The sequence below is a fragment of the Phaethon aethereus genome (genome assembly GCF_964289735.1).
Source record: "Phaethon aethereus genome assembly, chromosome: 2".
In the NCBI taxonomy this organism is placed as follows: Eukaryota; Metazoa; Chordata; class Aves; order Phaethontiformes; family Phaethontidae; genus Phaethon; species Phaethon aethereus.
This window is the reverse complement of record NC_138582.1, coordinates 6,162,174-6,175,699: the sequence shown is the minus strand read 5'-3', so window position 1 is coordinate 6,175,699 and position 13,526 is coordinate 6,162,174. Positions and strand designations below refer to the sequence as shown.

Sequence of the window (13,526 nt, the reverse complement as noted above, 5' to 3'; positions counted from 1 at the left end):
TTGAGTAAATATAAGGAAACATTATAAACATTTATAGTTTTTCTTCTTCCACAGAGCAGCAATGTGGTTGTTTAGAACACTGTGGGATGTTCCCAAAGTCCCTTCTCTTTCACAGATGTTAATCATCAGGTTATGCTTCTGGCATCCTCTCCACTGTGGTTCTCAATCCTGCTCTCAACTTGTGGTTCTGCAAGTGGGAAGAGTTGTCTAAATGACAATTACACAGATCTTATATTCCCAGACCTGCGTTGTTCAGGAAGACTCACACGGCACTTGTTTTAAGGATTGTGATGCAAAGCAAAGACTTGAGCCATGGGAAACATCCTGGATGAGAAAGCAAAACAGAAAAGACAATTCCGAAATGTCTTTCATGCTAACGATTAATGTAGCTATGAACAAACTTTCTGGCATAGGGGTCACTGACAGCCTTTTGCTTAGGGGTCTGAAACATGACATGGTACTAGCAGTGGAATTTGAGTATTTCAAGAAGATTTATTTAAAGAAGAATATAGGAAAAGACACATGAGAAGAGAGTGACTAAAACTGAAATCCTGAGAAACAGTTAAGCATGTCTGTGATATCCACATGGTATCAGATTGCCTTGAGACAAAAAGTGATGGACCTATGTTCTTGAACGCTGTATGATATGGAGCTGGTGATGTCTTTAACAAGGTGCAAATAAGCCAGGGTAAGAAATTAAGCTATGCATCAGGGCTGACAAATCTGAAAACTACTGCATCCCCAGGAAAAGTCAGACAGTTGAAAGGTACAAGACTGCGAAAAGAGACTGTCCTTTGAAGAATGCTTGTCTGAGCTCAAATGAACAAGCCAGATGTAGGATGATGGCACTTCAGGATATTGCATTATCAGAGAACACAGAGCTGGAAACAGAGTCCAAAGTAGAGGAAAGATTGCTGGGCTCTAGAGGCCTGGAGTTAGAAAAGGCTGACAACAAGGGCCAAGCTGCAAACATTGCTCAGAGAATGAAAATGCTAGAAGGAAGGCACGGAGGGTGTAACTGCATCTGACAAGTTGACTAACAGGAGAGGAAACTGGGAAAGAGAAAGCTAGAAAATAAAAAAAAAGCACTTAAAAGTGTCTGCCCAAGAAACTGCATGCTGCTAACGCGATGTGGGAACATGCACAGACCCAAAAAACGACCAGTGTCAGAAAGATCATAAAGTTGGAACACTTTCAGGAGTTTGCAGTGAACAGTGGCTGGCACAAAGCAGAATATCCAATGCGTGGTACAGCGCAGGAAAAAAACATCAGCAGTGAGGAGGTACGATGCACAGGATCCAGAGTACTCTATCGGTCTGCAAAATCTGACACACAGGAATGGTCTCTAGCTGAGAGCCGATGCAAGCTGTGCAGATGACACGCTGAAAAATGATGCTCAGTTAAGTGATGAATACATGCTCAGTTACATGAAAATAAAAGAAAAAGGAAACGTATAAGGAAGCCACACAGGCTTATGGTGGCATAGTTCTATTACAAGACTGACAATTAAACTTGAAATGCAATAGCTTATACAGGTTATAAGTCCCAAGGATAAAAAGCCAATAGGAGGTTTAGTAAGTGTACTCTGGTTTAGGGTGCAGTATGTACCCTAAAACAAACACAAAGGCTTCTTTGGACTGTCCTAAGTGTATGGGAAAATCAACCCCAGAACAGATAACTCTGCTTTTCAGATCCAATGGCAGTAATGTATGCATCCACAAAATTTTTGTAATTATGAAAATAAATGCAGGGGAAGATTAAATTCGTGGTAATACTGGAACCTAGTTATCAGAAATAATTAACATAATTTAAAAGTGATTAATTCAATGTTTATGTTAATTAAAATGATCATAATCAAAATACAGAAAGAGCCTATTAAATGAGTGCCCTCACTGCTAATAGTGGAACAGGAGAATGTCTCATTCCGATGTTTTTTAAGCTAAGGGAAGTAAGTAGATATGTTGAACAGAAACATTTTAGCTCCCAGCAGACAGGCAGAGGAGAGCGGATGCTTGCCGAAAAATGTGTGCCGTAAGGGTGTTTGGCCAGAGTGTCTGCTCCTTTAGGGGTATCCGGTCAAGGATCGTTTTCAATACAACAAGGGAAAATAAAGAGGAAGCCATAAATAAGAAAATACAGGGACAGAAACCTGACCGACAAATAATAAGGGAGGCAGTGATGGGAACCAAACCTGGACAGTCACACGAATTGATGTGGGCATGGGGGAATGGGAGGATGTTTATTCCAGCAAGGTTGTCTGGTTGGGGACCTTGTCATTTTGGAAACCAAGGGAAAAGGCGGAAACCAGAAACAAAACATACCACGACACAGGCCTGACAAGAAACAAACCTCACCACCCGCACTAATTGATGGTGTCAAGAAACCACAGGCGTAACTTCCAGCATGATCAACCTGCACTTCGCAAGCGGTAAGGTTGTAAACCATGGAGACCCCGGACTAGGAGGGGTATGGGGCCTGATAGGGCTGCGCAGACCCTCGAGGGCACGCGCAGGGCAGGGAGGACTGCGTGTCACAGCCCGTGTGCCCGCTGCTGGCTGCGGGGGTGGGCGGGTGTCTGTACCTTCCCCAGCCCTGGCGTGCGTGGGGATGCGCGTGTGTTCACCCACAAACCTCGAGCTGGACCAGCCAGTGAGGAGGAGGACGTTGGGTGCGGGCCAGGGTGTCGGGCATGCGGCCCCTTCCCGTGCAAATCCCTTCAGGGGTCTGCACAGCTCCATCGATTCCCGCACGTTCCCAGGCCAGGGTTCCCCTGCTCCACAACCTTCTAACCTGGCAAAGTTCGGATTGATCCCGTTGGAAGTGAGGCTCTGTGCTGGCACACCCAGGGGGAACCGTGAGGGTGCAGCGGACGCAGGACGAGTGCGTGAACGCGTGTGTGTGTGCTGGTGGACCAGCCAGCCAAGCAGAGGACCCGCGGGGCGGGTCCGGGGGTCCGGGGTGCAGGTGCTGGGGGGACAGAGGGGCTGTGCTGGTGCTCGAGGGATCTGCAAGTATGTGTGTAGGACCTAGAGCGGTGTGTGTGCCGCCACCAGTGACCTTCTGTCTCCGCCGGCTGAAGCAGGAGGCGGCTTGGCGGCTGCGTTTGCCGTTTGCGCGTCCTGCGCGGTGTCTGAACAGCCTGTGCCATCGGCCGTGCCAGCGTCCGCGGCGTGGCCGCGGCTGCGTCGCTGGGATTCACACACAGCTTTGCTCCTGGTTGAGCCTGCAAAGGGGACAGCAGCCTGGGCAGAGACCCCGGCTCCTGGGCACCAGCGGCCGTGCAGAAGGGACCTGGTCAGGAGCGGCTGGCGGAGGCAGCCATGCACCTAACGCCACTTAACCTATAGAATTATTTTTTGCAGCTTTCAGAACATGAGATAGATTTGGCAATTTCTCTGAAGAACGTACTTAAGGCTATGCTTTTTTAATGCTCAATACAGGAATACTGACAGCTTAAAATGTGATTTTTTTTTTTCTTCCCCCAAAAGCAAATACAAATAATATTTGAAGTAATTGAGGGCATGAAAGCAGGCATGATATGTGGTAGTCCTGTTATGGAAAAAATTAGTCCTACTATAGGGAAAAGCAGCACAATAAGCCTACAGCAAGCACTTTTTAGGCTTTAAGAATTGGAGTTTTTGTTAAGTGGAAAAAAATGCAAATTTAAAGACAAAAAAAAAAAAAACACGTATATGGGACAAAGACAGCATGTCTCAGCTTTGTCCCAGAGGGGAATCTGTAGGGATTTATGGACATAGTGAACTCTAGAGGGTAGTTCATCCAAATGAACACCAAATATTTTGCTAAGAGTAACAGAACAAAGCCAAATCCGCACAACTGTACTGTAAACCTGGACAAGGGTTTTCAAAACCTAAATTTTAATAAAAAGACACTGTCTGGAGAACTGTTGATATTTGATCAAGCTGCCAACAGATGTTTCAAAAGGTGACCTTGGGCAATGTTATTACAAAAAATATGGCACATGTTTTTAGGGCACTAGAAAGAAGCTAGAATGTAGTCATGTAAAAAACCCCAATATATTCACCTATGGGTGATAATTTTAGCCAAAACTACTGCAAAAGAAGTACTGACTCTTCCACTTCCCCAAATACAACTGTAAAACTGATTTGACAATATCAGGGAGTAAAACGACTTATAGCAGACACACTTCCAAGAGCATCTGATGAGTCTGCAAACGGAAAAAATAATGCAGAGGATAACCTAATGTATGTAAATGGGATTTAGAAGAATTATTCAGTCTTAGAAAAAAACAAGGAATATATTTGCAAAAGCCACAGCAAAAGACAAGACATTGAGGCAAGTCATTAAGGCTATTGCCACTGAATGGCTTGGGAATTACATGGCAAATTCACATTAGCAATTCAAATGGGAGCTTTCCTAACTGATGATATACTGTTTAAAGAAAACACAGTACAAAAATGGGCATGCTTCAAAGAATACAGGAGTACTACATTGATATAAAAGAGTGCAAAAGCAGCAAAAAAAATCCTTTGTACTAGCCATAAATGAAAGCCGAGATCAAGAAACTGCAAATGCATGATCTTGTCAAAATAGGTATCCCTGCTGTTATACCAAGAGCTGTTAGTGTGCTCTGTAGTTACACTTCCTGAAACACAGGTAGAATTGCTTAATAGGTGATCAACCAGGTTACAGAGACATCCCAAAAGACATATGGAGTGCAATTAAGACTGCGTAATAGAGGATGCATCTTATAAGTACCGTAAGGATTGGTTCTGTTTGGGTAATTTTCTGTAAGGGAAAGGAAAGGTGTAAATGCTGTAGTAGTGCCTCTTCAAGAGCTGACCAGTCAACACTGATGTGAGCAGAGCCGGAGGAAGACTCAGAGAAGCTGGCTCTGACACTCGCCTCACAAAATACAGTTGTAATAAACCTATATTACAGTTTATTACAGTATAAAACGTCTATTGTATCTCCTGTTTAAAACCTCTAGGTTAAAAATCTCAAACATCTGAGATGAGGTGAGGAGCTCCAGGGGCAGTTAGCAGGACACAATCAATCCCGAATCTGCGGCTGCTCAGGGACACAGGGTTATGGAGGCAAAGGACCATTTCTACTATCATGGGCTGTGGAGGAATACCCCGGCCATAATCATTTGTCTCCTGACAAAGCAGGTGGGAAGAAAACAAGACCTTCTCTTCCAAAACGCTTCAGGAGGAAAGGAGACCCATCCTGTAGGAAAGTACACCATTTAGGCCAGCTGATGTACATCAGTAAAGCTGTATTAGGGAAGAAAATTGCCATGGACTTCTTGAAAACTGGTACCCATTTCAGACATGACAGAATCATAAAGCAGCGCTGCGGAGGAGAGTTAGAGAAGGCCACTGCCACCTCCCCACAGCATTTTTTCAACAGGCACAAATCCAAAGATAAAGTCTTTCAAAATAATCAGAGCCCCCTTGCTGGTTTTCCTCCACGCCTGTTTTCCACATCACAGAGCTGGCTGACCAGCAGAGAAAAAAAATCCTCCCCTTTCTGATTCAACACCGAGACAAAGCCGGGCAGCGAGAGGGCTCAGCTTTCCAGCTGGGAGTCTGCCACGTTTCTCTCTATCCTTCAGCTCCGTGACTCACCCACTGAGACAGCAGGAGTGAGGACAACACACCAAGAGGTTAAAATGTCACCTCTTATGCATAGCAGCAGCAAAATGAACTCGCAGAGAGCTTTTTAACAGCTGTGGCCCTGTTTTCATAGAAATATTACAGGTTACTTATCTGAGCGGCTTCTAAGAAGTTCCTAGATAGCTTAACCATCACCCATTCCCAGTATGGAATCGTTCCCCAGTGTGTGCTGCAAAGTCCTTTCTCCAGTGTCGTTTTTAAATGGTTCAGTGGTAAAGTCCACTGCTTTCCTTGAGACAACCCTGCATAGCCTAATTGTTTTCCCCTCTGACGTCCTAACATGTAAGATTTCCATTTCTGCAAATCATCTCCCTTGGACCATCCTAGTCACAAGCAATGACTGTGATTGAGTACGAGCACAATTTTTAGGGAAATTAGATTTAAGCATTGGCAAACTTCTTGAGCACTTACACTTTTATTTTACTTACATCCTGGCCAGGAGGCCCCTGTGGTCCAGGGATACCAGGTACACCGCGGGGACCCTGGCAGGGAGAGAACAGACAAACCGACTGATGTGAACAGCATTTGTCAGGCGCTTCTTTACCTGAAGAGAAGAAATTCTCAACCCAGTAGTTATTGGGAAAAAAATTAATTACCATTTAAACAACTATGAGACAGTTTAAGAAAAAAAAAAGGCACTAGCACAGGATCAGTCATTTCTGTGCCTCAAGAGATTTTGTACGCTGTATTTTATAGTCCCGTTTGGAGGGTCAGCCACCCTGTGACCCTACCATTCTTGGACAAAAAGAAACTAATTAAACATGCCTTTATGAAATAACTGATAGAAACACAATACAGTTGTCCTTTCCCCGTAAACTCTGCGTGTAGTTAGAAAGACATACTGTACCAAAGACCCTTTGTCTCCTGGGGGTCCCACAGGGCCCTGCAAACAGAAAAAACACAGCAATCAAAACACTAGAGGAGCTTAAAATTAACATTTTCCTTGGCTGATCAAGGTGGGTCCTGAAGCACCAGGATAACAAAAAAGGGAGAAGGATGTGTGAGGGAAAGGAGCAAGTCTTACAGGCTGTGCAGACAGACATTGCTGGAGTGTGCAATACTCACAGTAGGATGTTTAGGGGAAGGATCAAAGGCAGAGTAAGGAAGAAATTGAGGTGGATCATGGAGGAAAAAGTGTGAGAAAAAAAGAGAGAAAAAGGGACTAAAGAAGCCAGCTGTATGTTAACACGTTGCCTGTCTGACTGAGCCCTGCACATTATCACCACAGTCCCTCCTATATTCTCATTAAATCCTATTTGTAACATTTTTCAGCATGGGTGAGCTCATGAATCTGAGCTCGTGTGGTTGAATGTTAGCAAGCTTCAACTCAGATGAGATGGTGAACAGGAAGAGGTCTTAGTGCCAGCAACTGGAGTGTAAAACTCTGAACCCACAGGCCTTGCAGGTCTGGGTGCCAGCAACTGGAGGGCACTGGGGTTCAGGGCCCTGGGTCCTGGGCAGAGCAGGTGTCCACGACCGGAAAGATCCATGTTTCATGTATATATTCCAACAGTGGCCTTCAAACCTCATCAGCCAGAGAGGAGGAGCAGGACTGAGACATCCTTGCCTATGTTTCTGAGAGTGCTGTTTAGGTTTATATGAGCGTTGATAAAGGTGTCATTCTCTGCATTGGTCTCCGTGGCCGCACACGTGTGTGTGTGTGTGTATGTGCGGGCATTGCACATGCATAAGCCCATTGACAATACGTGCTCAGCCTCGCTACTGGCTGGACCTGGGGACACAGAACCACAGCATCCTCACAATTGTTGGGCTGGGACAGGACAATTTCCCCCAGGTCCTGAAGACCACCGTATTCAGCTACCGCTAATACAAGGAAAAGCATTCCACGGGACCTGTGTGCTCTTTAAATTAGGTCAAAGCAGGGAGTCCAGTGGGCTTGCATATGCTATTCATTTGGGAATTCAACTTAAAAAGGTGCAACTGGGTAGAATGAGCCACTAGAAGTTGTCCACTTCTATTGGAACACCACAGAAGTGATGCAGTACCGATACCCAGCATGGATGAGACAATCTGGCATTCCAAACACACCCAAAACAAGGCTTGACCTCACATGTCTGGAGTTGTATTTGAATAAAATGGCTCATGCTCTGACTCCTCTCCCTTTGGTTTCTATTTCAGGCACGTTAATTCACTAATCCTCATACAGTCCTCCATGCAAGACGCCTTAATGCTCTGCTCAAGCAAAGGCTAAATACATAATTCTGAACCTTCAGTAATATGAACAGGGCAAGGCAGAGCAAGAGCAAAACACTTCTACTTATGTAACACACACATCCGTTAGGCAACATCAGCATGAGCATGTGAATTCACTCCATTTCTCCAAGCAGTTCCCTCTTCTGCGTATGGTTCAGCTGGGAAGAACACACTCTGCTAATATTCAGTTTATGGCTCTGTGTTACATAAATAGTAACTTAATACTTTAGTAGACAAACTAAAAAAATCCTCATGTATGTATACCTTTTATGCACGGAGCAAAGCCTCAGAGAGGTTAAGAGTACAGGAGGAAATAGGATGAGGACTGCAATTCAAAAGAGCTGCCGGCTCTCAGCTCTGAAGCTGAAAGTATTATACACACAATTTTGTCACATCACTAAAAAGTGTATAGGCTGACACCTTTAATTCAGTGTGTAATACACACCGAAGCAGCTCCGTTGACTTTATTTTATTTTTTTATGTGGCACTGTCTTTGTGAAAGTCTGATGGATTCAAGGTTATATAGTGTTTTTCAAATTCCAGAGTCTTTGCACTGGAGCTGAGGTTATGATTAATCTACATTGGAGAAAACCATCATAATAGTTGTTAAAAAAAAGTATTTAGTGAAGCAGTTTAAATAAATAAATAAATAAATAAGTTGGGAATAGTGTAGTAAGCAGGTGGCTACTCATCCTGACAGTGGTCAAACAGTGATGACACAGGAAAAAATAATCCTCTGGTGTGAGAAAAGCGATGGAGTCAAGTTCTTAGTAATTTGTGTTCATAGATACGTGGATGCTAAAGCCCCAATAAGAATAACCTTGTCATCTGGTGTACATCAGGATGCAGAAGCGAACTCATCTACCCCTGTAGTGAATCTAAAAATCAGTAATTAAAAACCAGCCACAGCCTAGTGACTTTCAAACGAGCTAGACGCTCATTTGCTAATTTCATTTTAATTTTAATATTAACAACAGAACATTAAGAAAAGCAAGAACATCCCTGTTCCTTAGATAAATCATAACAAATAACACACAGAAAATCTTCAGTCGTCCTGTGAGGACCATGAAAGCCATGCCACAGTCGCAGTGTGCAATGTGACTGACCCAGTCTGCTTTACCTTATATAGCGTTCAGCTTGGTAAAAGCAAATATTAAGTGGAGATACACCTCAGACAGCTAGATTTGTCAACCAGTATTACACAGCAATATGACTTACCGAGGTAATTCCCTGTAGTAATTGCAAAACTTTTATCTAGATATCCAGAGCATGAAAACACCGTGACTGGTACGGTACTATGGCATGTTGGAGGCATTGTAAAAGAATGTAAGGTCTCAGATGTCCTCTAGCAATTACAGCTAGGAATAAAGTTGGCTTCCTCCTAAACTTATTTCACTCATAAATTCCGTGCATATCTGGAGGACTCTGAGCAGGGCTACAGTCAGAGCACTCCCAAACCCTCCTCATCTCAAGAGGAGTTGTACGTGACAAGTACTGGAACGATTGAACACCAGCTATATGAAAATCCAAACTTTCAAGAGCAGACTCCCAGATACATCTCATGGCTTCCTGATGAAGAGGAGGTGAGGGCAGAGCTGGGTGAGGTGCAAATAAATCTTTATGGGAAATTATGAGGATGGTGGTTCTCTTGGAAGGTGGCACTTTAAGCAATCGGGTTTCCCTATCAGGGTGCTGACCATGTCATGGATGTGGGCATGTGTCTCACGCTCATCCCTTCTAACAGGGTGACAGCAGGGTTATGTCACCCCAGTAGACCAGACCTGCTGGCTCAGCACAGACCTTGACTCACATCCACAGCCAATATGATGCAGAAAAGTCAGGAGTAACAGCCAGTGGTATCAATCACTCCTATAGCACTTCTCCGCCTTTCTCTTTCAACTAAACCCGAATGCCTCAAGAGCCCTCACGACAGACATTTGACACACAAATGGCAGCCTCTGGACTAGTTTGTAGTTTGCATCTTCAGAAGGTAAAATGTCCCGTGGGCTCTTGGCACAGCTGAGCCCAGGGAACCCCCTCCCCGAGCGGCAGCGGGTAAGTCTTTGCCTTGTCACAGGTTGCAGCATCAGCTGCTACTTACGGGGGGTCCAGCCAGACCGATTCCTGGCACGCCTCTGTCTCCAGGCTGTCCGGGGAGGCCAGGAGCTCCCCTCTCACCCTGAAACAAAGAGAGAAGTTAAAAGCTTAGTGCGCTGCCGAGAAAATGTGCTGAAATGCAATCATCCTGACCGGATCCTGCCCATGGAGGAAAGGTATCAGGCTGTGGCTGCATGGGGATATGGCACAGTTACTGTCACATCAGGCCAAGAAAACTGTCCCCGTCCTTCACATGAGCCCCAGACCACCTCTGTGAGTGCTCACACGACATCAGCGTGCGCCACATCGCATAACTGAGCAGGAACGCAGCCTCTACAAGTATTATAATTTATTTTAGTGCACAGCATCCACTTTCCAGCATTTGCCATTGCCTGCAGGGTATTAGGCACTCTCCTTGTCCTGGGGAAGCACTAAACACCCTAATATGATTTTCTTTGTGTTTCTATAGTAGATGGCTAACTAGCAAACATTGCTAAATACAGATTATTTATCCAGGAAAGATAGAATTAGGGATGTCTGGTTACATCTTAATATTCTCCTTTCCTTTACCAACATAAGCCTACTCACAGAAGTGTGTGAATAATTTTTTTGTAGAAAAATAATTCAGCAGTTCTACCACTCTCTGTAGAGGACTGTACTAAAAAAAGGAGAGCTCTCCCTTCTAGAAAACAGGATTTTCAATAGTAAAACCTGTGGAGTACAGACAGCTACTTGACACTGTTTAATGGGTATTGTAGACAGAGACTTAAGAAAGAATTCAGCTGCAATACTTAAATTTAATGTCAATTCTCTTGTTATAGGGAGAAATCAAGTAAGATCTTTATGGATTGTATTGCAGTTGTGAGATTTGGTCTCACATTGGTATTAGACTTCTAACAACGAATCTTATTTATGTTATTTATTATTACATTATTTCCAGCTATGTAGAAGCATGATAGAAAAATTGTTACCCATGGATTCTGCCCACTGAAAATTCAGTCTGCAATATCTCCTAATTTTTTTCTCTGTCTTTCTTCTTAAACTAATCTTATATTACAAAGAAAAAATACTGCAAATACAGTGAGAGAAAATGTATTCTGATTGGTTCAAACACTCCAGCAGATCCCTCATCTGTTATTTTATTCAAGAACATAATTTCAATACAAAAAGTTCAATAGTAATTCCCATGCACAATTAAGATTCTTACCCTCTTGTGTTGATATTGAATAGAATATTTAATGAGATTTCCTTTAGTATTTTTTTCTGACTGTTATAACAATTCTCAGTCTATTATTGTGTGTGTTCTGAACCGTCAAGAATATATACAACAGACTACAATGCATTTATACAGAATGCAGCAAAACGAAAAGAAAACATTTCACAGCAGTTTGGTTATTTCAAAAATAGGGGACCTAGATGGATCTAGTCTTATACTGCTGTATTCCTACTTATATCATTTACAGAATCTGCTTCAACATCCTATTCTTCTTGCAGTCTAGATCAGGACATGGTCATTTCAAAGAAGAGAATTTCTGATATATCTGATTGAAGAATCAAGGCAATCCAGATGCTCCTAGAAGTAAAGGTTTTTGCTGGTTTATTCCTTTCTCTATTTGCTGCGTACTTATAAGGGAATAAATATTATTTTCAGCTCAAATTAGTGTCATTAACTTCGTCAACTAGCTACTCTTTGCTTTAACTACAATATGGCAGGACAAACCAGGACTACCTGGTCCCATTAGAAAACAATTCACATCCTCCTTGAGAGAGGTGAAGGAAATGAGTGCTATGGAGGAGTGCTCTTTGAGGGCCTGACAGGCAGTCTCAAGAGTAGGTCATCCTTTAGCTATGAAATGTCTCTTTGCTGTATGGATTAAAGGTCTCCAGTCACAGTTTCCCTGCAAAAGTCTGCAGCATTCAGTTCTTAGTCCGTGTTGAATTCACATAATACTGGAAGAAATTTTAAACATGGGAAGTGAGCACAGCTAATTTATATCTTAATAATTACATCTACGGACATACTGGAATAATAAAGAACCTTCTAAAAGGCTAGAAGTCCATTTGTGGGTGAAAGTTTCATGAACTTTACATTCCAGTGAAAAACAGACCATGTTTTCACCCTAACTTTTTCTTCAGTTCCAGTGATGGAGAGTAGTAGTCCACAATGAACAATAAAACCCATGCTCACCTTATGTCCAAAGGGTCCTGGCAAGCCTGGTGGGCCTCTTTGCCCCTGAAGTGACAGAGCCAAAACCAGAAAACAGTCACCATGCAGTCAAACAGGAGCCTGGACCTGTAGTCAAGGCAGCAAGCATCCCTACCACCACCCTCCTTGCCTCACACCATACTGGTAGTATTTTACTGATAACTTGTAAGCAAATCAAATAATCGGCTAATTTGGCTAGAATTACATGCTTTTAGAGAAATTCCATCAAGCTAATCATTTTTGTACTGGTCACAAGGACAATGGTTACTTTTTGTGGAGGTCTCTATTTTCAGTGGCCACCATGGCACACTAACAAGGACTTAAATGTTCAGAAATACAGTTTCAGTTCTCTCTGCCTTTCCGGATACAGCACTGTGATCTGCAGCATTTTGCACAACGAGGTCTTTCATGTCTTCAGTAGACAGCCTGCGAGCACTTGTGGTAATGTAGCCTAACTCTACCAAAAATCCACCGTTCTCCTGCAGAAGTCATACTCATCTATCTAATCTCGCATGCAGTACTTACCTGTTCTCCATCTTTACCCTTACCAGGCAAGCCTGGTTCTCCAGCAGGCCCTGGATCACCAGCTGGCCCTGGTAAACCCACTTTTCCTTCTTTTCCAGGATCACCCTGTATAAGACAATCCAGCAAAACTCTTAGTAGCATACTAAAGACCATTCCTGTCTCAGGTCTTTCATTGTGACTGAAAGATATGCTGTTTTTAATAGCTTTCTCATCAGAATTTGTCTTGGTGTGATAGAAAATCTTTTTTTATGGGAAGCCTTTTCCTTCAGTAATCTCAGGGCATTTGTAATTTTCCTTAAGGAAAGTAAAAAGAGACTTCAGAATATTTTGGGAACCAGATATGCAAAAGAGCCCTTAATCCACACGTGACCCTGAGGTAGATCTCAGTGATCTGGAAGATTATTTGACTGAAAGGGCTGGGATTCATGCCTTTTTAAACCCTTTAAACTTTTTAATACATATGCATACATGGGGCCATGTTTCTGATTAATCATTCCTGCTCCAGCAAACAAAGATCAGGACTCCAGCATGCTGGGCACTGTGCAACATATGAGCAAACTTCAAACCCCTGACCTCAGAGAGCTCATTGCCTAGCTATGAGACGGCACATAACAGTTAGGCAAGGCAGGAAAAAGGTAAGTGAAGGTGCACTGGAAAGCTGAACTAATAGTCCAATTACAACAGATTATCAGGAAGGCAGAAGTCTCAGATTCCTAATCATGATAGTCAGTTTTTCTTCCAGCTTTGGATTTACAGTGGTGAACAGGAGGTACTTAAAACACCAAATGGCCACTCTTGTCAGGCAGTGAGGACAGTAGAAGATC

General features: G+C 43.3%; 1 protein-coding gene across 1 annotated transcript in view; it reads right to left on the bottom strand.

Annotated features, from left to right (window-relative positions):
• COL22A1 (collagen type XXII alpha 1 chain) overlaps positions 1–13,526 on the bottom strand; it is a gene marked incomplete at both ends in the record, with an annotated part of 226,292 nt that overhangs the window by 30,107 nt on the left and 182,659 nt on the right. Inside the window, 5 exons of the mRNA XM_082015057.1 lie at positions 6,089–6,142; positions 6,508–6,543; positions 9,976–10,053; positions 12,160–12,204; positions 12,703–12,807. Of these exons, the coding sequence (XP_081871183.1) occupies positions 6,089–6,142; positions 6,508–6,543; positions 9,976–10,053; positions 12,160–12,204; positions 12,703–12,807 (318 nt within the window). The remainder of the gene's footprint in view (positions 1–6,088; positions 6,143–6,507; positions 6,544–9,975; positions 10,054–12,159; positions 12,205–12,702; positions 12,808–13,526) is intronic.